General features: G+C 37.2%; 1 protein-coding gene across 10 annotated transcripts in view; it reads right to left on the bottom strand.

Annotated features, from left to right (window-relative positions):
• adgrb2 (adhesion G protein-coupled receptor B2) overlaps positions 1–26742 on the bottom strand; it is a 522385-nt gene that overhangs the window by 63363 nt on the left and 432280 nt on the right. For 8 of the 10 annotated variants that reach the window (XM_022683130.2, XM_049475334.1, XM_049475340.1 and 5 more), the window contains 4 exons: positions 19990–20059; positions 16783–16849; positions 9191–9276; positions 1812–1910 (listed from right to left, as the gene is read on the bottom strand). In XM_022683130.2, coding sequence (XP_022538851.2) covers positions 1812–1910; positions 9191–9276; positions 16783–16849; positions 19990–20059 — 322 coding nt within the window. The remainder of the gene's footprint in view (positions 1–1811; positions 1911–9190; positions 9277–16782; positions 16850–19989; positions 20060–26742) is intronic. The other 2 variants (XM_049475339.1, XM_049475336.1) reach the window with 1 other exon arrangement.

Raw genomic sequence — 26742 nt, forward strand, 5'->3', positions numbered from 1 at the left:
GTTTTTCATATTTCTATGAATATGTTTGAGACAAAACAACATGGTTGAGAAACATCATTATCTGCCTCTTAGTAGTACTTAGTGGATTTGTGAGTCTGTGTTTGTTTTGTGTGAAACTGACTAATGGACACTCAGGTGATAATTAAGACACACTTAACTAATTGTATAATTGTGGAATGAGCGCAGAATTCCAATCAAGGTAGTTCTTAGTGATTTCCTGAGTGTCCATTGGTCAAGAAATAGTCGGATGCACGAAAACACCAATTAGAGATGCAGAAGAGGCAGAAGATGAGCTTCTCAATTATATGCTGTATTACCACAAAAAAAAAAATAAAAACTTGCATTTTCAACAACCCCATATGGTTAAACCTTCAAAAGAAAAAAGCAAGCAAGTTATTGTTGCATAATAAATGTATAAAATCATAAAATGAATAGAAACATCAGGAAAAAACGCATTGGTTGACCTCTAAATGGTAATGTGATTTAATGGGCCAACGTATTGTAAAGCTTGTCTAACTCTTCAAATGCATGTGCTCCCAAAGAACTCAAATATGTGGGCGGAGCTTAGATAGATCAATACGACGCCCATGGTACGCAGTGTTAATTAATGATTAGCTACGCAATGACTGATCTCTGTCTATTCTGACGCTGAACACACTCTGCCAAATGACAGACAAGGCGTCAGAGTAGACAGTTTGGCTCAGTGGACACTGTGGGCAGAATGAGGGGGTTGGGGGTTGGAGGGGGCCGAGTTCACGCTGGTTAGCCATGGTGTCTGACACCAATGTAGTGTGTTCACGCTGTACTGAGTCCATATCCTGAGTGTAAATGGGCTTAACTGACAGGGGACAGACAACCCACTTTCAGTTCATTACCAATGAGAGTGAAAAGAGAGAAAGAGGGAGAGAGAAAGAGAGAAAACGATAGACAGAGAGAGGAAAAGAGAGAGAATAAAAAAAAACAGTGATACAGAGAGAAATATGGTAATGCAGGCTTGTAATAGGCGTCTTCAGATTGTAACTGATGGACCAAAAAAAACAACACAGAGATTCACACACACACAGCAAATTACACACAGATCCCCAGATCAGATTTCCATTCAAAAGATGACAACAGCATGAACCAAATGAGAAAAAGAGAAAGAGACAGACAGAGATGACAGAGGAGAGATATATCAGTAATTCCATTACTAGTGCAGAAACACCACCGGCCAAAAAAAAAAAAGCCACAGATTAGTCCAATTTTCTCAAAATCCCAAAAGAACAAGAGGTGACCTTGGACCCACTCTCTGGTTCTTTAGCTCTTCAAAGAACAGACATCTCACACTGTGTTCGGTGTGTGTGTGTGTGTGTGTGTAAGTGTATGTGTGTGTGTGCAGGTGTGTGTATGACTGCATGAATGTGTGTGTGTGTGTGTGTGTGTGTGTGTGTGTGTGTGTGTGTGTGTGGGAGAGCAGTTCTTTGAAGAGTTTTAGTTTCTTACTGTCAGCAGTGTGTTAGTACAGCCGAAAGAAGAATGAAACAAAGAAAAAGAAAGAAGAAGGAAAAGATAAAAAGAAGAGGAAAGAGAGATCAAGTGAGTGGGAAAAAGAAAGAGAGGGAGAAAGAGAGATAGACAGGGGAAAGAAAGAGAGTGAAGGTGAGTGAATAAGTAAGATACAATATAGAGAGAGAGAGATCGAGAGAAGGGATAAATGAACAGGAAGGGAGAGAAGCAGTGACGAGAGAGAGAGAGATAAAATAAAATAAAGAGAGAGAGAGAGAGAGAGAGAGAGAGAGAGAGAAAGAAAGAAAGAGTGGAATGAGACTAACATGGCGCTGCTGGCGGTGGAGCTGGACATAGCGGTGCTGGAGATGACCCCACACTTGGAGCATTTGAGGAGCAGTCTGCTACGTGCCTCCAGCGGCGGACTTCAGGACCCAGCACACAAACACACACACACAATCACGCGCACACACACAATCACACACACAAACCGCACACATACACAGAGCACACAGGGGAGGGGTGGACAGGGACATACAATGGAAGAAGAAGGACCACAGAAATGGAAAAAGGTGGGTCCATTCATACAAACCATGCACACCATGCAAGGCAGGCCAAGACACATACACAAAGTAAAACGCACACATACGACAGGGGTATGGTCAGGTGAGAAATTGTAGTACAAAAAAACAGAAAAAAGAAAAGAAAAGGAAAAAAAAAAAAACATCACAACACAAGGACACAAGGAGAGGGAATGACATAAATAAAATAAACGAAACAAAAAGAAGAAAAAAGGAAGAAAGAAAGGAAGAAAGAAATTAAAGCAATGGTTAAAGTATAGTAGCCGCAATGGACAAACAGCAGCAGCACAGACATCATATGACAGGTTATTAATGTGCTACAGTATATACAGTACATGTGTCTATTAGAGGAGATGAGGCAGGTAGAGGAGAACAGTGACAGAGAAAGAGAAATAAAACAAGGCAGAGAGCAAAGCTCTGATAAAATCTTATTAATAACAGTTGAAGCATGTGGAGCTACAAGGACCAACCTTTACCCGTTTCTGTTTCTCAGCATAATTTATTATACTTTTTTACCACAGAATTACCACAGAACATGTATTACTTGGGTAATGGGTCATTTTGAGTACTGCAGTGACACTGACATGCTGGTGGTGTGTTAGTACAGTATGTGTGTTGTACTGGTTCAAGTAGATCAGACACAACAGTGCTGATGGAGTTCTTAACACTGTCTCCACTCATTGTCAACTCTATTAGACACTAACTTCCTGCTTCACTTTGTAAGTGTAAAAATCAGAGATGGAAGCTTGTACCGATTTTGTTTTTTGCACTATAAGGTGCACTTGAATCTACGCCTTATAATCCGGTGTGCCTTATGTATTGATTTTACCAGTCAGGTTGTAAGGAAGTCCAGCGTTAAAAAAGTTTCAGTAAATTTAATCCAGCACCAAGGCTGGAGCAGTATTAGCATTAGCAGCTAACCACAGCGCTAGCTCTTTCACCATTCAGAGGTAAGTATATTAGACTGTAGCCTGCATGTTTACCCTGTTAAAAAAAGCTATGTGGGACAATCTGCTAGTTGATAGCGCACTGGCTTACCGGAACACTCCGGTTAGCAGTGTCGGGCAATATATACTAGCACTAAGCGCTGCTAACCATGGCTAGTGCTGCTGCTAACCAATGATAGTGCTGCTGCTAACCAAGGCTTGTGCTGCTACTATCCACGGCTAGCGCTGCTGCTAACTGTGCAGTTGTAAATAACTGTTGGAAATATGTTGCTGGAAATCTAATTTACTCACCCAAATAAACAGTTATCGGCAGATAAATTGTGTAGATTAACATCCAGCTCTCATCTGCTTTAGAAACATTTTATAATTTTTTTTATTACAGTTTTGTTTACTTAGGCGCCCGCCAAACACCCCCTCAAATCCCCCCTCCCCCCTTAGCTGCGATACCTGCTTAATTAAAAGGGAAACATGGCGACACCCTTCGCCAGTTCCTTTCTATTGTCGCTTAAAATGTGCCTTATTATCCAGTATGCCTTATAGTCCATAAAATACGGTATTTTGCTAAAATTCTTGAGTTGTTCATCCTCTAGTTTTTCATATCAGTGGCCACAGGATGCTTTTGACTGGATATTTCTGGTTTGTGTACAATTCTCAGTCTAGGAGGTGTTTAAAAACTCCAGCAGCACTGCTGTGTCTGATCCACTTGTACCCGATCAACACACTACAAACGAACCACTTCCATACTAGTGTTACATACAGTAAACACAACTCATTTATTTGAATGTGTTTGTGTGTGTGTATTTTTGCGCATGTTTGTATGGATGTTTGTATTTGTGTATTTGTATATGAGTGCATGCTTGTTTGTTTTGTGTGTTGTGTATTTATGAGTAACTATTTTCTCCTGTATTTGTTTGTTTGAGAGTTTGTTTGAGAGTGTTCTTGTGTGTGTGTGCGTATACAGATATGTGCATTTGCCTTGTGTGTATGTGTTTGTGTTTGTTTGTGTTGTAATAAATCACATATCTAGATTTCTGCACTCTATGACTAATGACCTGAGGTAAAATATCACCAAGATGAACCGAAATCTTTTCTCTATCTATTCCACTCTATGTGTGTGTGTTGTTAGTGAAAGTGCTGTGAGGTCACCATGGTCAGAGTCTCTCTCAGGTCATTAGTCATGGATTTCAGTGTTTAATGAACCCGTCAGAATGGCCCTCAGCTTTGTGAACGCAGTGCTGGTTTGGACCTTTGTAGGGTTGGGACGAGCTAAATGAGGCCAGGGACTGAGACGCTCTAAAAGAAGAGTTTTCTCCGCAAAAATTCATTATTTACACACACACACACACACACACACACACACACACACACACACACACACACACACACACACACACACACAAACACACAAACACACACACATAAACACACACACACACACAAACAAACACACACACACACACACACACTGCGGCAGAGTCCGATTCCCTGTCTGGCCACAAACACTGCAACAAACACACTAACTAGTCCTTCATCGGCCATCTGCAAAGTCAAACAGCTCCACAGGGAGACGGATCAGGGTGAGTGACAGCTGGAAAATGCAGTTTTGTTGCTTAAACAGATTTATAATGGTTTTATTGTTTATACTGTTGTCTATCAGAGCAGTAATTAAACTACTTGTTTAGGAGTTTTTTCTTTAAAGAGTCATGTGAATACAACATGTATGTCTAGGAAAGAAAAAAGGGTGTGGAAAAGGAACTCTGTATAAATAAATGTATTTGTCTTTTTTCTTTCCTTAGTTGAGCAGTTCTTGCCATAATATGGATTAGAACATTACTCAAATAGAGCTATTCACTGAATACCTTTAACTCTACCTCTTCACTACTTTACAACTGATGCTCTCAAACACATTGAGACAAGAAATTCATACTGTATAATTAACTCTTGACAAATTTAGCTTGACAGCTGTTAACTGAAAGCCTGAATTTCAAGTGACTACCTCAGAGGTGCTATTTCAAAGAATCTAAAATATAAAACTTTTTTTTGTTTTTATATGTTTTTTTTTTCTTTCTAGTTTGGATGACTTCAGTATTAATCTACAATACAGATTTTTTATTGTTTTAAATAATGAATAACCAATGAATTTAAAATGTGTCCAAACTTCTAACCGATACTGTATTGAGCTTATTGCACTTCAATAACTACTTAGTGAATAAAGAAATACACTCTTAAATAATGGTTACTACATGCAGAATCCATACACTGACTACTGTATATTCAGACTTTTCAGACTCATTTTTTTTTCCTGATTTGTGTGGATATGTGTTGGTTCTTCCTGGAAATTGAGTATAAAAGAGTGTACCATTCTTCCAAAAACATCATAGTGATGAATATGAGATAAAGTCACTAGAATAAAGATCTTATTTCACTTGCCAAGGTATTATTTACATCTGCACAATAACTAGAGTGCTGAAAGATGCATTATGCATTATGTAAATATGCATTATCCCTCTGACCAACCAGAGTCTTAATGCAATGCAGATAAGATGCTGTATCTGATATCTGGGTATGAGACACAACTTTAATGTGATCCAGCAAAGGTAATTTATTTAGTTTACAATATAGTACAATGATATAATCATCATTATTATAATGATATAGTGCATTATATATATATATATATATATATATATATATATATATATATATATATATATATATATATATCATTAAGTCTCATTATGTACATATAGGTGTTTGCATGTGATATGTGATATACTGATATATGGAAATGTGTGTGTGTGTGTGTGTCTGTGCTCATGTAAGTGTTGGTTGCTAAGGGAACTTCACACACAAGGTGCTGGCCAAGATAATAGCCAGTTAGTCATTGTAGCTTCCAAAATGCGTCAACTGCACATGCTGCCCATAAAAAGAGCAGGGGAGAATAAGAAAAATGGAAATCAATTTGAGGGAGAAATTGCAGCATGGATTGTTGTCTGGAGGGGGGATTAGAAATATCCAGTCATTAGATTAGCTCACATCTCTGATTAGCTCCTCATTCAATACGCAAGACCAATTGTCTCCTACACACTTGTCTATGGAAATCCACAGAGCAATTTCATCGTGTTAGTATCATATAAACAGTGCCGGAGAAGTGGGGAAGTAATTCGTCGGCATTACGAGAGCCTCTTCAGTTGTTTTTTTGCGAGCGGAGCGCATACTGCATTATAATAGGTTGCGTAATTGTCGCCGTATTGCCATCAGCGTAAGGTCTCTGATCCACTGAACGTGACGCGTTTTAAGCACCGCTCCGTGTTTGACACGTGCAGACCTGAAACGCTGTAGTGCGCTCATCTATATCTCCAAATGGATTTAGGGTTCCAACGGAGTCATTATGTTAATTAAAGAGGAGACGCCTAGGTCTCCATTACACTCAGAAAACAGACAGGGCTGGTGAAATAAAGCGGATTTGCTGGGATCTGAAAAGGTAGGAGGATGAGGCAGATGCGGAACTTAGTGATTCTCCAGGTCTTTTCACTCACATTATTAACCGTGTTAAAAGGATGCATCTGCTTTCCATCTTCTCAGCCCCAGCTAGGATGAAAAGAGCTTTTTACCGCGTGAGATCTCCCGTAGGGGCGTGTGCGTGCACGTAGCGATCACCCACTCAGTCAGGAAACACAGAAAGCTAATGATGGGACCATCAGAGAACTAGTTTCAGGTAAACAAGCCAAGCAGATCATCACAGACCCTGCGTGCACTAATGAAGGTGTCATTATTCACATTCGGAGCAAGAGTTTCTGAACCTCGTGCAGTAAGAGTGAGTTTAAATGTGTCTGAATTGTTAAGTTAGGGGTGGGTGAAGTCAACTCTAGTGAAATTCAGATCATTATATATATATATATATATATATATATATATATATATAAATATAAAACAGAGCAGTGTAATATAGCATACTGCTACAACTACTGACTACTACTGCCACGACTACTACTATAGCTACTACTACTCCAACTACTACCACCACCACCACCACTACAGCTACTACTACTACCATCACTACTACTACTACTTATACTACTATTACTACTACTATAGCTACTACTACTCCAACTACTACCACCACCACCACTACAGCTACTACTACTACCATCACTACTACTACTACTTATACTACTATTACTACTACTATAGCTACTACAGCTACTAAAACACTTTCTAAAACTACCAATACGACAACTACTTCCACTATTACTACTACTGCAACTACTTCTACTACTACTACCATCACTACTACTACTACTTATACTACTATTACTACTACTATAGCTACTACTACTCCAACTACTACCACCACCACCACCACCACTACAGCTACTACTATTACCATCACTACTACTACTACTTATACTACTATTACTACTACTATAGCTACTACAGCTACTAAAACACTTTCTACAACTTCCACTACTACTACTTCCACTATTACTACTGCTGCAAATACTTCTACTACTGCTGCTACTACTACTACTTCTACCACAACTAATACCACTACTACAACTACTATGACTACTATCATTATTAATACTACTACTACTACTACATCTAATACATCCACTACTGCTACTACTACTACTACTATCATTCCTACTACTACTACTATCACTACTACCACCAGTATTGCTACTATAGTTACTACGACACTTTCTACTATTACCAGTCCTACTACTACTTCTACTACTACTACACTTACTTCTTTTACTATGTCCACTTTTATTATTTCTACTACTACCACAACTTCTACTACTACAACTACTATTACTACTACTATAGCTACACTCCACTATATAGTGGAGCTACACTCCACTATTAATACTACTACAACTACTACTGCTACTACTACTACTACCATTCATCCTACTACTATCACTACTACCACCAGTACTACTACTATAACTACTACAACACTTTCTACTATTACCAGTCCTACTACTACTACTATTACTACCACTACTACAACACTTTCTTCTTCTACTATGTCCACTTTTATTATTTCTACTACCACCACTTCTACTACTTCTACTACAACTACTTCCACTATTACTACTACTACCCCTTCTACTACTACTACCACCCCCACTACCACTACTTCTACTACTACTAATACTGCTACCTTTATTAATAATACTACTACAACTACTACTGATAGTACTTCAACTATTACTACTACTCATTCCACTACTCCTACTACTACTACTACTACTATAACTACAAGTATAATTTTAATAATACTTATACTACCACCACTAGTACTGCCACCACTACAACTACTACTAGTAATAATACCCTTTTAAAATATGAAGTTTGTATTTAACATATATCTTAACACTAACCTAGACCATAAATCTCTTTCAATGTAGAATTAAATTCCATTCACAGTGCTATACAGCACAGGTATAAGCTTATCTGGAAAACCAACCCTATATGTCCAAACACGGCACTGCCATGGTGGTAGTGTGTTATTTTGTGTTGTGCTGGTATGAATGGATCAAACACAGCAGTGTTGCTGAAGTTATTAAACACCTCATTGCCACTTCTAGAGTGGGCGAATATCCTGTGCCCCCTAATTAAGGACTAGAGCATGGGTAAAAATGCTATCAGCTACTTTCAGTCCACCCATTGCTGACATAAATGTGCAAATGCACACACACAGCTTGTCTGGTTCATTTGGAGCATAATTTGTAGCTTTGTAGTTTGGTGATCATCCAGCATATTGATTCAGCTAATTCAATCAAATCCTCACTTTTATCCATATATTGTATCTTTTATCTCCAATTATTTTTTTTTCACACAGACTGAAGATGGCAAATAGTCTTTACTGTTGTTTCAAACTATTCTGTCTGAATATGATTATTAAATAAATACAAATGCTCAATAAATCACTGTTGAACGTCAGAATGAAAGCAGCAATTGTCCTCTACTCTAAAATTTGTAGTTTAATATTAGAATTTGATCTGTTATTTTATATGTTTTTTTAAAGGGTCAGATTGAAGTTGGTCGCATAAACACATGACTGGATATCTCTAATTCTTGTGAATAGGGGGAAGTGGGTATGTGTGTGTGAAGGTATTATGAGGACCCTGCTTTAGATATACAGTGTTGTGTGTTTTTACTCACCCTGCTCTCTGCTTTTTGGATTTGTCTGAGATTCCGTCTCTAGACATGAGCTTATTGAAGACAACTATTCCAATAAGCATGTTTACCTGTGGAAAAAGAGATATGGAGGGTGAGATTTTAGCTGCAATTTGAGGCTATTCTGCAGCTGAGAAAGCACACATTAGCACGACTGCCAACATTTTACAATCGGGGTTTATTGGCCAAGTGTGTCTGCGCACACTAGAACTTTGGCTTCAGTTGCATAGTAACTCACAATGCAATCACAGGGACATCCAATTCTGCACACACAGACACAGAAACAGACACACAGATATACATACACACAATAACACACATTAATAAATGAAAAAAGATTGAGTACATTATTTAGTATAACCTGGTTTAGCATAAACTAGTATGCACTATATTATGGATTAGTTTTATTACAATTTTAAGTATCTTTTTATAGGGTGACTATGTGTTATAGTTCTTCAGGATCTGTGTCCGTCTAGGAATTCTTAAAAGTATATAATCTGCTTTAAATGCCACCTTAACACAATAATTGTAATTGTACCTATAAAACCATTGCTTAAATTCCTATGGAGAGAAAGATAGGTTCAGCTCTGGGTAAAAAAAAGAGACCACTTCAGTTTCTGAATCAGTTTTTCTGATTTTGCTATTTATAGGTATATGTTTGAGTAAAATGGACATTGTTGTTTTATTCTATAAACTACAGACATTTCCTCCAAATTCCAAATAAAAATATTGTTATTTAGAGCATTTATTTGCAGAAAATGAGAAATGGCTGAAATAACAAAAAAGATGCAGAGCTTTCAGACCTCAAATAATGCAAAGAAAAGACGCTCACATTCATACATTTTTAAGAGTTCAGAAATCAATATTTGGTGGAGTAACTCTGGTTTTTAATTACAGTTTTCATGCATCTTGTCATGTTCTCCTCCACCAGTCTTACATAATGCTTTTGGATAACTTTATGCCACTCCTGTTGCAAAAATTCGAGCAGTTCAGCTTGGTTTGATGGCTTGTGATCATCCATCTTCATCTTGATTATATTCCAGAGGTTTTTAATTTGGTAAAATCAAAGAAACTCATCATTTTTAAGTGATCTCTTTTTTTTTGGACAGATAGAAAGAGGGGTGGGGGTAGATGTCAGAAGAATTATTATGTATCATCATAATAATCATTGTCATGCAAAAACCTTGCATCTACAAATCTGCAGTAAAAGTCTAGTAAATAAACAATTTATTTATTTAGTTTTATGCTTTAATAAAATTACTGAAATAAGAATATTTGTCCACACAGACTGTTTATATTGTTAATTCAGTGATTGGCATGCACTTCAGGTCTTTAACCTCATAACTACATTACTACCATATTTTACATCAGTTTTATAGGGCCTGGAATAGAACCCTGTGGCACTTCTCAACTTACTGTCAAATAGTTGAATCATTAATGGATTATTTTCTGTTTTAGGATTACACAAAGGGTTCAGGAGTAAAGAGAAATACATGTAGCAATAGAGCTACTGGACAGTTATGAACTAAAAGTGATCTTGAAGCAACGGGTTGCATACAAAACCTATTTCTTCCTTAAATCTGTAATGTGAAACTGTTCAGTGCAGCAAATCCCATTGAAATGAATGTAATTTAACATGAGAAATTCTGCTGGCAAAAAGCTAGTGTGACTGGGCCTGCAGGCACTTGTGTCTGTAGTAGCAATACATAATTATATGCAATAGAAACGGTCGCAATTTCCAGCATTGCTGGCATCTCACTGAATTATTGGCTTGTGTGTTTTCTTTCTGGTTATTTGTGAGCCAACAAATACATAAAAAAGTATTGGAACATTGGCACCGAGAATGTTTGCTTGATTAAATATCCACGACCTCACAATATACGTAAATACGTAAATAGAAATAGTTTTAATAGTAAATAGTTGCACTTAGAAGACATATAACATATTGCAATATATGCGGTTAAAAAGGTAAAGGTTACCATACATTACAATATTTTTTTTTTAAAACCGTCATATTTATTGAGCTATTTATACAGAGGTAGAGTGTAAAGCAGGTGTCTGCAAGCATGAAACATCTGGCCCGTGAGGTTGTTTGATAATAACTATAACTATAATGAACTAGATAAAAAAAAATAATGATAAAATGCTTCTCTGGTGAGCTTTTGTTTACATATCTCTTTTTCCATGTCCCAATTCACTAGCTGGGGCAGCGGTAGTGTATTGGATCGCGACCCTGACGACATGGGTTCGATGCCGCGTGAGGAGCGGTTCCTTTATTTATTTATTTATTTATTTTCTTCTTGGGTTTACCTGATTTGAGATCAGCTGTTCTGCAATTGGGTTCAGCAACCCTCTGGGCTGGAGAGCTACTAGTCTGTAGTACCCCATCCTATTACACTTCATTTTACCCGCCCCCCCCCCATCCCACCCCCTTGTGGCCCGCCATGAAATGACTTGGAAAATATCTGGCCTGCGTAAAGCAGGTGTAATGCATGTGCAATACAACAGGCCTGACATCTCGGCATGGAGTTGTAGAGGTTCCTAATGGTGTATTATGATAATCTGTACCATGTAGCTCAAGAATTCTCCTACAGAGTTCCTACAGTTTCTGCAGATCCTGCAGTAGGGGTGGAGTGTTAATAACCTTTTCAATCATTAGGGATAGGAGTTAAAAGCAAGCTCTTGAGATGGCAGCAGTCTGTGGACGATCAGTGTCCTGTTATAAAAGCCCGACATCTCGGCACGAAGTTGTAGAGGTTCCTAATGGTGTATTATGATAATCTGTACCATGTAGCTCAAGAATTTTCACAGCTCCTACAGTTTCTGCAGATTCTGCAGTAGGGGTGGAGTGTTAATAACATTTTTAATCATCAGAGATCCAAAGACCATGGTGCTTCCACACACTGATTCATTGGTCATCTCCACCAAGACAAAAAAAAGCAGGATATGTCACTAAAGATGATCCACTGTCTACATCACAGTCTGGCAAGACTATCCACCAAGTTCCATTTATATTTTATCAGAAATTGAATATACAAAAGAGGAAAATACTCCATCAGTGCACAGACAGTGGAATCCTTACTCAAGGACCTGCCAGACGCTGCATCGCTCCTGCTAGAAAACAATAGGCAATTGGCCAGCAGTGTGAATAAAACAAGCAGGCAGGATTTGGCTCTGAGAATGATGCTGTAGCTGCTACCACTCAGCGGTCGCCTGGTGGGGAGTAGACGATAAAAGGTATTTTTCTCTTCTTGCTGAATTACAGTAGATTTAATCTCAGAGCTTTCTTTATATCACAGGAATTCTTCCTGCTGTGACCTTTCCTTAGCTTCTAAGGCTTCTAGAAGATAAAAAAAAAATTCTTTTTTTAAGAATTCCATTGATGTGCTGATTTAAACACTATCATGGGTTCTATATCAGTGTTTTCTTACTGCCATCCACAGCTTAAGCTGCTTTTTTCACTGGGTTCTTTTAACTCAAATAACGTGCCACTGAAACTTCCTCTGGTGGCAGCATGAAGGCCTTTATGCAAGGCTATGCCTGTGTCTGTGTTGGAGGAATTAGAGGTATGTAGTATCTATAAATACACTAGTCAGGCTAATTCAAGGCCTTCTACATGTGCATTTATGCCAGAAAGGTATAAACACAATTAGTGGGGAGGGAAAAAAAAGCAGTGTCATAACCCCCTGACCCCTGATCAGCCCTTGGCACTGCATGCTGCTGCTAGCAGTGGCTCTCCACCAGCCCGTGACAGGTGTTCTGGCTGTCTGCCTGGGATCAAATGAGCGGGTGGATCATGGAAGGACGGTAATCCCTGTTTCCAGTGCTATCTGTTATCTTTCTATCTCTATCTCTCTCTATCTCTCTCTCTCTCTCTCTCTCTAGTGCTTATGGTGCAACTCGTGATCCTGTGCAAACTACAGAGTGAGGATGAGGCTAGAACAGAAAAGCAGATGGTGCCCTGGCCTGCACATTCAGACAGATGATAGTGAAAGCCACAGAGACACCACAAACCCACAGACCACACAAACACACATACATATGTGTTCACATACACACTGTTCACAGAGCATATTGAAAATCTGAGATGTTTAGTAACTCTTTGGTAATGAACTTTTTTCATAAGGCTGTAAGATATGTATATTAGCTTCTCAAAATCCTTGAGGGGGTAAAATGCATGAACAATTTATATACAATACAGTAGAGTCAAATAGTGTTAAAATGCTGCACTCAAAACAGTTACGATAAGTCAAGTAATACGATAAGTCGCATACACCTAGCAAATATTTGTCATGCTAGTTATCTGACCCAGTCAGCGACTAGAAGTCAGGAGCAGTGGCTGCAAACTGCCAACTGGAACCACTGGTCAAAAACGCACCACCTGCATTACCAGAGCCATTTATGGAGAGTCTGACCCCTTTCTGCCCCCCAGTTCTATCACGAAATGATTGTTAAACTCTAAAGGGTGCTCGTGAGTCCTCTATAAACTGGGTGAATGGAGCTAAAAGCTAAAAACTTTGAATTTAAAATAATCATGAGCTACTTGTTTTGAGTATTTCTTTTATTTTAGAAAGTAGAATAATGTATTTTACTATAAAAGCTAAGAAAGTGCACCTGTATATTTCAGTTTATCTACAGAAAACAGGTTTAACACTGTAAAGCACTAGCATTACTGCTACTGTGATCTGATCTGATGTCTGTAGTACTGAAACATTTGATATCGTTCTGTGTTAAGGACGTAAGTCAGATCAGATATTTATAAATTCTCATCAGTTGATGAGATCAGTTGCTTTATATGAAGCCATTCATTTTGGGCAAAAAAAATGTGCAATTTGTGACCCTGTGATGCTGATCTGTAATGTAGTGTGAAAGTCTCAACTGAAGGACTTAAATTTTGTAGTGTAAACAGCACATTGACTGACGACTCAAAAAGTCATGTAGTGTGAACATGGCTAAACAACACTAAGTTTGTGTCAGGTGTGGGGTGGTGGCTCAATAACCCCAATGGAAGCAATTGCTAGTCCTCACCCTACTAGTTTTAAGAGCAGCGCTAGTAGTGATAGGGGGAGTTCACATAAATGGGGATTGGCTAATTGTGCTAAAATGAGCAACAAATTAGAAACAAAAGTGGTGAAAAGTGAAAGTGCAAGCTTAATGTTTCTAATAAAGTGGACGATGAAGATCACTTATACAGTATATACAAAGTACTCTACAGAAGTCAAAACTTAGAGCAAAGAGGGTCTATTTCTTTTCTCAAGGGGTCAATGTGGAAAGCTTAGAAGAACTGGGCATTAAATCCACAGCCCTTTGAGCATTTTCCCAGTTTTTTTAGCCAAGCCTGGATCATCCTTTATTTATTTTATTTCCAGTCAAAACTGGTCATTAAGTACAACATATTAATTTGTCACAATAAATAGAAAAGCTGAAAACTGAATTAACAATATTTCAAAGACTTAATGTAACATACGGTGGCTCAGTATCTTGTATTGCAGCTTTCATTTTTCCCATGTCTTAGCAATCCGAGCACTGTTTTATTTCTTCTTCCTTTTTTTAGGTATTCTAAACATATTTGATAATAGTAATTAAGGTCTTGTCTCAGCAGTCAGCAAATATTTTTTTTTCAAAAAAATTTTTTTCTACATTTATTCTACTATCAGGCCCACTAATTATAAATTATAAATAAATACATTTATACTTCTACCAGTCAGGTATTAAGGAGCAGTAAAGCCACTAAAAATCTGAAATACACTGTTATAAGGGTGAGTTTTCAGTGAAGTTTCTCCAGCACTAAGGCTGGGTGGAGCATTAGCCAACCACATCACTAGCTCTTACAGTGTTCAAAGGCGAGTATATTAGAATGTAGTCTGCATGTTTTCCGTTTTAAAACAAGCTACATGGGACGAACTGCTAGCTGATAGCGCCCTGGGTTACCAGAACACTCAGGGTTCCTCAGTTTAGAGCTATCGGGTGGCATTTACGCCCCGCTAGCGCTGGGGTTAGCGGCTAATGCTAATGCTGCTGCATACAGCCTTATTGCTGGAGAAACTTCAGTGAAAACTATCCCTTAGACAAAATATAAGAAATCTAAGCTTACTGTAGATAAACACTCACCCAAATAAATTATTTTAAGGAGAGTAATTAGAAGGGAAATTGCGACACCAGTGTTCACTTTGATATAGGCATCCTTACAAGTGTCAAGTAATTAGCACTAATTAGCATTAACCGCTAACCGCAGCACTAGCTCTTTTGGTGTTCAGAGGTGAGTATATTGGACTGTTGTCTGCGTGTTTGTCGTGGTAAAACAAACTATGTGGGACAAACCGTTAGCTGATAGCGCCCTGGGTTACCAGAACACTCAGGGTTCCTCAGTCTAGCACTATTGAGCAGAATTTACATCCCATTACCACTGTGGTTAGCAGCTAATGCTAATGCTGCTGCACCAAGCCTTAGTGCTGGAGAAATTTCACTGAAATCTCACCCTTAGACAAAATTCAGGAAATCTAAGTTTAATGAAAATGAATGGAACCGCTTTACTTACCCAAATAAACAGATTTCAGGAGAGAAATCTGTGTAGCTTAATATCTAGCGCTCATTTGACTTTGAAAGAAAATGTTTTTGCTTGCTTACTTCAATGTAGGCATCCTTACTAGTGTTACTTAATGTGCCTTATAATCCAGTGCACCTTATGTATGAAGAAAGACCAAAAAATGACCCAAAAATAGACATTCAATGAGTTCACGATGTGCCTTATGGTCAGAAAAATACGGTATATGGCGAATCTGTTACTGCACTTGCCAGCCAAACCTCTCCACATGTCTTTTTTTTTTTAGCCCCTCAGTAGCAAGCTGAGCTATCGGCCTTCCAGAGCAGAACAGAGGAACACAGAACTCTTTCATTATCTACCTTGAACATGACCACTGTGTCTCCACTACACACTGGACACTGGAAGGTTGGGCTCTAAAGTGTAGCTGTGCAGTGAAGCTGACACAGTGCACAGTGAGAGTAAGTAAAGAGAGAACAGCAGGTCCAGCGAACGCAGAGGCTTTCGAATTCTGATCATGCGAGATGCTTGGTGAGAAACAATCACACTGTTCTGCCATTTGCAGAAAACTAGATTAATTATTTTTCCATTAATTAGATTTGCATCCCTCAGGAGGGGGCCAGCATCTCCAGATGCCCAAATCTCATTTACAGCTGTTTATCTGAGTGGGCCGCATCACAACACCACCAAGGCACAGACAAACAATGCAAATCACATCTGACCATGAAAACACAGCGCAAACAACTCGTCCATAACTCTCACACCTGAGGCCAGACTGGAGACACACACACACACACACACACACACACACACACACACAGCTCAACAAGTTTAATCAAGCAATTAAAACATGCTACACTAATGGAAAATATACACATCCAAAATGGATCTGGGCCCAGACACTAATTTCATTAGTGGCAGTTTTCTCCCTTGGCTCAGAATCGCTGCTTGTTTAGACTGTAAAACATCAAAGAGGTGAAACCGGCTGGGGGAAGAATCTGACCAGTGGGAGAGTTAAGGGCACAATGGCACCTACCAGCACAATGACAGCAGCGGGACCAACGAAAGCATAGAGAAGCCCTCCTTCCAGAGATAACCAGCAGCTGAGGAACAAATAAACACAAGTTGAGAGTTTAATAGTAGTCAGGTGATGAAATATGTTTCATTATAATGGTAACTAAACATGTTTAGATTGGAGTATCATTTAGTCATTACTTGCAATATGTGTATATGTGTGTGTAATGCTAGATAGAAAGTCAGACACAAAGAAAGGAGATAGAGAGCGAGAGAGAGCGCAAGAGCGAGAGAGAGAGAGAGAGAGAGAGAGAGAGAGAGAGAGAGATTTCATTGTAACTCACCCACAACCTTATAATTTACTTATAACTTACTTTTGGTTTAATTATATTTAAAGACAAAATGGAGGAGACACATGTAAAGTGGTAATTACAGAGAAAAAGAGAGGGTAAGAGAGAAAGAGAAACATAGAAAGAAAGAGAGACAGAGAGAGAGAGAGAATTTTTTCCTTATTACTGTACCATATAATTTACTTTTACTTTTGGTTTACTAATATTTGAAGGCAAAATGGAAGATACCCATACAGAGTGGTAATTAAAGAGAGAAAGAGAGAGTGAGAGAGAAAGGGAGAGAGAGAGAGAGAGAGAATGAGACATTATCCTCTTTTTATTTTTTCATTATTACTTTACCATATAATTACTCGTAACTTTTACTTTTGGTTTACTGATATTTAAAAGACAAAATGTATAAAGTGGTAATTAGAGAGAGAGAGAGAGAGAGAGAGAGCAATAGAGAGAAGTTGGCATAGATGGGTGGCAGCCCACAGAAAAGTGGCCATGCATTTCTCTACTAGAACTGTCTGGTATGTTTGCACTCCCAGATGTGTAGTAGATGGTGGATCAGAGGTTTCACCCCTCAATAAGTGGAATATTACTCAACATTCAAAACAACACAGCCTTAAAAAGACTGCAAATAGCTGCAAATGGTGTTCAGCCAAAAGCAGATGAAATGTCTCAGTTAAATGTCTCTGTTCTGCATGTTTTCTATTGGAAATTGTCTACTGAAACTGTGTAATTTCACATAACTTCTACGAAACATTTAGATGGAAACCTGACAAAAGAGAGAGGAGGACTCACATTAAAAATGATTCTTGTTCCCTACATAGAGCACACACATTAATAGCTGTTCAATCAAAATGCTGAATTCTCTATATCCAATAGAGTGTCATTAAGGATTCAGTAAGAGAGAGGAGTGATGCATTTCATTCTGTTTGATTCCCCTCCCCACACAGCTCATTATCAGTGCTACATTCTCCATCACTCAATCCAGCTCTCGCTCTATCTCTCTCTCTCTCTCCAATCTATAGAGAGTGAAGTGTGCTACCCCACACTCCTCCACATCTCTCCCCTAGCTGGCAGGAGAAGACAGTGTGGGGGCTACAGGCAGTGTAACTGAGCGGTGCAGTAAGGATGGACAGTGTAAGGTCATCTGAGGAGAAACTCTGCCTGTCACTTTACAACTCTCATAGTTCTGTCGCTGCCCTTACATGACAGACGTAGCCAATTAGATGGCTAGAAGGCCATTTTGTTTTCAACCCTCGCTCTGATTAGTCAAGTAGTGCGCTTGCTCAAATCAATGGCCTGTCAGAAGAGTCGAAGTATAAGCTTTTAACATCGCAGAGCTGCAGAGAGCTGGGAACTGGGAACAAGGAGAAGACCAAGAAGATTCTTTTAGTTGTTTTAGGAATTTCATTGCAAAATGATATACTGGCAAGTTAAAGTATTGTTATTGTGGCTGTATATTGTCGCTGGCCAATGAAAAACAAGTATCTCTATTTTAGTTTACTACATAATTTGAACAGACAAACTGTCTCTTACACTGTGCCAAAAATTATTGATGAACAGACCAATAAAAATACCTTAAAATGACCTGAAATACACTCTTTTTACATTGACTTCCATTGAAAGTTTAGAAGTTTTTGTTGCAGTTTTTGAGATACTTGTTTTTCATTGGACAGCCACAATATCTAATATCATTATGAGACTGTTACAAACACATGTGAGATTCCACATATTTTAACATATTTCTAAACATATTTTACAAATTTCAGAAGATTAAACAATTTGATTTTAGTTTTACTTGATGAAAATATTTAGAATAGGTCAAAATCTAAAAAAAAAAGTCCATAGAGTTGATATTTATTTTTATTTAAAACAAATTGTCATCTGTTCATTTTCCTTCAGCTTCACTTATGACCTAATGCTACTTATGACTGTGCAAATTTATAAACCATAGAAATTTTTTTAATGAAATTAATTATAACATAATTTTTTTAAATCATTTTTTTTCTATTTAACTGGCTTTAACTGTGTCTTTAAGTCTTTAAACTCATAGATGAGCTCTGTTTCTATTAGATTTTCTGTATTTTGCCATATTAAAAATACAGCATGTTCAGGCTGAAACACTCTTTATAACTTCAATGTGAATGGGTGGAGCTATTCTGCTGTAAGCCAAACAGGCAGGTAAAGTAAATATACAGAATGTAAAATTGTTTTGGAATATATATGTGTGTGCTGAGAAATAAAGCATGCTTTTTTAAACTTAAGCAATGTAAAAACCAGTAAAATATTCTTATAATCTCATAATGTGAAATACACTATTAGTGTAGACACTACTTTATACACTGCTACATGTTTAAAGACACCTGCCCTTCCAAAACTTTTCTTCTAAAGTCTAGATGATCAATAGGGATTTGGTTCCCTTACTTGCTGCATTGAGAGCCTCTTCTCTTCTGGGCTGGTTTTTCACTAGATGCTGAAGCACTGCTATGAAACTTTGATTGCATTTAGCCACAAGAGCCTAAGTGACACCAGACACTGATATTGATTGATCCTGGAGATCATCTGGATCGCAAACGCTGCTGCAATTCATCCCATTGGTATTGGGTGGAGGTCTATAACTCCAAAGAACACGGTTTTACTGTTTCTCATCCTAATGTTAGAGATTTTAAACCTATTTAGCTGCTTATAACTAGGCATAATAGGTGGCTTCTACATAATGTAACATTCTATTTAACATATGTATCTGTATATGATCATGTCTGATATGCACCTTTAGGAGTCTGGATACTTTTGGACGTAGTAGTTTATATTGCTCACACTTAAAATAACATGTTTATTTTTTGCTGTGTATTTCAGGAGTTTGGATGTGATCAGTGAAAGATACTCACTAGCTTGCTGTGCCGTAACCTCTAGCTCTAGTGAATCCTACAGATACAGCAACAACAAGGGCTGGCAGGCCTGAGAGAAAGAGAAAGAGATAGAGGGAGAGAAAAATAGTAAAAAAAAAAAAAAAAAGAAGAAGTAGAAAGTAGTTAAATGCACAGAACAGGCAAAGAACAGAACAAACTGCAACAACTAATGTGCTAACTTGGGTTTCCTGACAGAGGCAGGCCATTACCAGCGTTATTACATGAAAAAAAAAAAAGGTCAATTTTGAGGAAAAAAAAAAGAAAAGAAAAAAATACCAATTTCTCTCAGTATTCACCACAAGACCACCAGTAAAAAAAAATCCGTCCTCACTTTGAGGCCTTTGTTAAAGGGGAGATATTTCACCTTATTCCACATTATTTCAGAGTTGAGCCATAAAGTACTTTCTGGGCTATTTCAGTGTGTCCCACAGAGTTTTCTATTATATCAACTGCAGAATTATTATAGATCATTTAAATAAAACCGCTGCCTCAACTCCATAGAACATTGGAATTCACAATTCTCAGTTAAATAACACAAATGTAGTCAGTCACTGCGAGCAGGAGCGGTTAAATCTAGCTTTCTATTGTTTATTGCTGTTGTAGTTAAGTTTAGCTGGGAAACCCCAACATTCAGAATGGCTGCAAACACTGCTATGGGTATTTAGTTCATGTCAATATTCTGCTGTTTTTAGTCTGAGATACAATATACTTTTCTGAGGTTGTAACTAAGCTGTGATGTTGTTAGATCAACAGAGAAACATAAACACAATGCTGGAACTTCCACTGGAATTACTAAGCATTAAGCACTATAACACTTAATATGAATCCTGTATTAGTAATGAATTATATAGCATTAGTGCATAGTGCATTACAGGTCTACATAATCGCTTACATATAATGATTGTCATACACTTGCATACTAACCTACAATTCACCTTAAAGTCTGTGGATGGATTTTCTACATTGCAGATTAAAACTAAAGTAATTCAAACTATGAAGAAAAAACATAAGGAATGATTTAGTAAAGAAAGAAAACAGAATATGTTTTATATTTTAGATTCTTCAGAGGAGGCACCTCTTTTTTCTTTTAGCTTTATGAGGTAGAGTCACATGGAACGTTCAGCTTCCAGTTAACAGCTGTGCTGAACTTATCAAGAGTTGATTACTTTTTGCCACTTAATGTGCGTTTGAAAGCATCCATTGTAAAGTTGTGAAGAAGTAGAGTTACAGATATACAGTGAATAACCCTATTTGTATAATGTTCTAATCCATATTATGGAAGGATCTACTCAACTAAGTAAACAAGAAAATGACGTAAAGAAACGAAGGTTCAGTTAATGAAAAAAAAAAAAATTAAGAACTATGAAAGTATCCTCAAGTGCAGTCTCAAAGACCATCAATGTTCATCAAATGTTATGATGAAACTGGCCCTCATCAGGAAATTGCAAGTTAACGGCCCCACAGATAGGAGCCTACCTAAATGCTTCACAGAGTATTTTGGTTTGTGTAACACTGTTTTGTTTGCTACATGATTCCTTATGTGCTTCTGTATAGACTGGATGACCGTATATGACTTTATGAAGAGATGTTTTACTACGTCTTAAAATACAGTTTATAATTTACAGGTATAATAGTAGCAGTTTGAACCTAATTTACCTTATTTAGGGTACCATGTCAGTGGAAACATAACCTGCACAGATCTCCATCTCTTAGTACAAAGTGAAATTTATGAAGAAAATTATAAACACAAATCTACAAACTGAATGTATTGAATACAAATTGACTGAAAATCTGAATCTAAATGTACAAATTACTCTTAACAAGAATCAGATGTGATTCTGAAAAAAGATACCAGTTTTATCTGTGTCTCAGGGTCAAACATCCACCATATATATATATATATATATATATATATATATATATATATATATATATATATATATATATATATATATATATATATATATATATATATATATATACACTCCTAACTCATCTCTGCTGCATCTACAGTATATTCATAAATACCTACACAGTATGCGGACGTGAGCTATGAAAAGAACATTCAGAATCTTTCACAAATCACCTTTGTATCGGCTTTACCTGCTGCAATTGTTCACTACTCTATAAGGATTGAGTGCTGCACATATGCAGGGTATAATATCATTACAGTGAATAATGCATGTCTTCTTCTGTTATTTAAACCTGTGAAGTATTACTCACATGTTTCCTCCCATTCATTCCTCCATTTCACACAAGGGTAAAGTATGAAATATTATAGTTAATCTACCCTGAGCTAATTTTACAGCCATTTAAATAATGATATATCATTATAAGCTTATTGTTAAGAAGTGTTTTCCGCTTTTTGAGTATTAATTCGCCACATACTGTAGAACACTAGACACACTGTAGTTAAGAGCCTTTTTTGTTTCTGCCGATTGTGTTTAATTTTGAGTACACAGAAAATATCTTCATTTAGACAGTTATATGTTTCTAATCTGCATTCTTTGTTATTCCCCCTTGTAAAAGGAAAGTGTAGCATTGTTTTCACATGAATGAAATGCTGGCTATCACATATCAATAACACAATAGGCGTTATTCATCAACCAACCATTCTTAAAAAGACATTTCTTCTTAAAATCTAAGACTCTGTCATTCACCACTGTTTTTATACTTGATTTTTTTTTACAAGGACAATGGGATCCATTATTATAAGACCTTAATAGCAAACAATTCTGCAATTTAAAAACACATGAATCTGATGGAGAATTTTTTTTTTTTTTTTTAAGAAAATATAAAAAGCCATGTATATGCAATATATAAGCCAGCTATCTGTGGATTTGATAACCAGCATTTCATTCATGTGAAAACAATGATATACTTTCTCAGATTTCAATTCCACCTTCTATCAGAGGTGTAAAAATAAACTTAAGGTCTTCCTTTTTGTATTAGTCTTTTTAATTGTATCAGGTTACCAATAAACATACATATACTTACATTGCATATTCTTTATTTGAATTCTACCCCCCTCTCACTATGTTTGAAATCTGTGTTCCACAGTAATGCATAAAGGCTTCTCGGTCTGCAGCTAATAGATCCCTTTAACTGTGTAGAGATTAATTTGTGCATTTGAGTTGTCATTCTATTTAGACCCTTTGGCTTTTTCCTTACTCTTTCTTTCGGGTGTATAAACTATGCGTTAATTGGTTGACCATGCCTAAACAGTAGTTCAGTGTTTTCTGCGTTTAAGGACAGCTCAGATTTTTTCTCTTTATCTTAAGCTGTAAATAAACTAAGTTAAAGTAAAATTCTGTGTTGACATTTTGACAGAAATTAATATGGTTTTAATAAAAGAAATAGCCTCTATCAATTTCTCTGGTAAATATAATTGCCTTGTAACAAACAGTACCAACACATTAGTTCCATCCAGATAAAAACTGAAGAAAAAACAAAACATAGCCCATGCTTAAACAGCTTATATCTTGACTAGCGCAGAATATGATTTGAAAATGAATTATATGGTTTAGAATATTGATTTTATGGTTTAACAGGTGTTTTCACCTGTGTTTTAGTTGTAGCTCCGCCCCCCTTGTTACCTTGCCCAGGTCTCCCTAGTTTTTTTTTTCCTGTCTTGTGTCTGTATTGCTTTGTCGGTTCTTGTATGTCTTCACATCTGTTTGGTTGATGGTTTTCCTTAGTTCCTAGTGTCCGTGTATCCATTGTTTCTATGTTTTGTTTATCTTGTTTTAGTTTAGTTTTTTCTTTTTTGTATTAAACAATCTTGTATTTGCGTCCGCTGTCCACGTCTAATATTAACTGCAGTGGTGAATGCAGGTGAATTCAATGCATCTTTTGTTTTATTCCAGCAGAAAACTGCAGTTCTCTTAAGTCTCTAACACAGTTGACATTATGGGTTCATCTGAGTTGGCATGTGATGGTCATTGTGGTTGAGAAGCTGTTAAAGCACTGTGTAATTCATTAAGAGCACCAAATAAGGCCCACAGAGTGACTTTTCACTCAGGTAAACTCTAGTAAATGCATCATTTTTTTTTTTTTTTTTTTTTTTTTTACAATGTACAAGTGCAGTGCTCTCCAGTGAGTCTCTAATGTGTTTGCCATTATGGTCAGGGACGCCTGCTTTTGTCATGCGGTAATTGGATCTATCAATTATACTCTCCCTTTGTCCATGTGCCACGTACCACACTTAATGAGCATGCCTCTGAAATATTCATGTAATTAACAATGCTCTGATTAACTCCATAAATTAAACGGCATTAGAAAAAAAAACACATTTAAGGGGAAAAAGGACGAGGAGTAGCTTTAGCAGGTGTACTGGGATTTAATATTGTGAGATATATTTTTAAAGCATCTACAGTCACTGTGTTTTGGCTTCCAAAACCGACACACCAGGTAAACAAAGTGAATTAGCATTCTGACAGATCTGACATAAAAGCTTAAGCTACCATCAGTAAATTTATAGACAAATACATGTGTTTAAAAAGGGTTGCCAGTTGAGTGAGGCTTCATTGTGGCTATTAAATGCAATTCAAATGTATCCACCAATAAAAGCCAATGCTTTGGGTGTGTATTCCAATCCATTATCTATTACTATATCATCTATATATTTGTGGACACCCTTTTTATTGAATGCATCCAGCTACGTACTTTAATTTGCACCCATTGCTGACAATGATGTGAAAATGGACATACCATATATGGTATGCACAGATTATCTAGACCCTGTAGAAAAATACTGCCAATAGATTAGATTAGGACTCTCTGGAGCTGATAAACATAAACCCATAGGCACCATGTCTAATGCTAGTCACTGGTCTAGAAAGCTATAAAGCCCTTATAAATTTGTTTTGGAGCAGTGAAACTGTGTTTTCTGCTCCAATCAATATGTTTGAGATGAGATAGCAAGTTGTGCATGAGGTGGGGTGGTGATCATCCACCTCCAACATCCTCTAACCTGTTCTTACTAATGTTCTTGTCTTTATGAATGCAATCAAAACCTCATCAATGAACAGAAAAGGTCCAAAATCTAGTAAAAAGCCTTCCCGGAACAGTAGAGACATTTTATACAATTACTTACCAACAAAAGCAGGATAATATATATTTAAATACCCTTGATTCCAGAAAAACTATAAAATAAGCAGGTGTCCCAATGCATTTGTCCATACAGTGTACAACCAAGCCATAACGTGACTCAAAGGACAACAAGAGAGGATTTTAAAAATAGTAAACTCCTACAGAAGCAGAAATGTGTGGTCAGACGTGCTCAAATGGGGTCAGAAAGAGTCTGACAACCAACATAACAATTACTGACAAGTCAGAAGCATTCAGTTCACCATCTAAAGGCAGTATATGTCTCATATAAGGGTTACAAACCTTGAACCTGGAACTCTGGAACACAATTTGACATGAAAACATAGAGAAGATGAGGAACTAGTGACACACACTGTGTTAGGTAAGCGTTTCAGTTGGGATAATACACAGCAACTCTTCCTTTATTGGTGTGGATTGGTGTGGAGCATTGGATACCACCACTGCCTGCTTCTGAGCTACCACATTATCATGTGGAAGACTAGTGTTCAATTCCTGGTCTGGGTGACCTGCACTATACTGTGATATACCAATAAGAGTCCTTGGGCAAGACTCCCAACAATACATTTGTCCCAAGTTGCTCTAGATAAGAGCGTCAGCCAAGTGCCATGAAAGTAAATGTAAATGATTCCTTGCATTTTTATGAGGACCATAAGCAACACTTTACTAACATTTTAGCCTTACTATACTTTAATCAACAATAAAATGCACTAGCATGCCAAAAGCCATAAGTCATTGAATAGCAGACAATACTATAGTATATTGATCAAGAAGTGATACCTCACTGAATTGCTTGGAAACACACACCTGTATATGTTGTGAGGTGCTATCTCGTGAGAGAGGCTGAACACTGACCAATCAGAGTGCTCATGGCAAGGTCACATGCTTTATCAGAATGATTGAGGGTACCAGAATGATGGGACATTCCAGTTTCCAATTTGTGCAGGCATATTTTCATTACTCAATCCACAGTGTGAAATGCATCATAGTGTCACATGACACTGCAGTAGGTGGGAATGATTGTGACTGGCAAAATCTGGCTAGAACTGTCCATGTGACCAAAACTCATATCCAAAATCAGTGCAGGAGAACTTACATTTCAATTGACCTTACTGTCCGTGCTAAATACAATCAGATGCTATAAATATATAGATGTTAAATGTGTTTATATATTTTATATAAATGCTAAATAAAGACTTACAAATACACGCAAAGTTTTAGAATACTAATGTCTTTTGTAGCACTGTGCCATTCATAAATGTGTAATAATTAGTTAACAACCATTAGTTAATTAATAATAATTAGCTAACATAAGATATTTAAATACACAATACATAATCATTTTACCTCCTTATCAGGGAAATACAATAAAATCGAAGGTTAATAATAATAAAGCATGTACACTCTGGGGTGTTACCATGGTGACTGCACCAGAAAGAAACCAAATCAGCATAACTCAAGCTATTTTTCATGATGCACTGTATGTATGATGTTGGATATCTCATTCAAACCCTGTGCCCTGTGTGGACAAATGCCAAACCAATGCAGTATCAGCTGAGAACATCTTTAAATTAATAGATTAAATAGCTGGATCAATAAGGCCCCAACCAAATTCAAGTAAGGCTG

The sequence above is a fragment of the Astyanax mexicanus genome, chromosome 3 (genome assembly GCF_023375975.1).
Source record: "Astyanax mexicanus isolate ESR-SI-001 chromosome 3, AstMex3_surface, whole genome shotgun sequence".
NCBI classification, from domain to species: Eukaryota; Metazoa; Chordata; class Actinopteri; order Characiformes; family Acestrorhamphidae; genus Astyanax; species Astyanax mexicanus.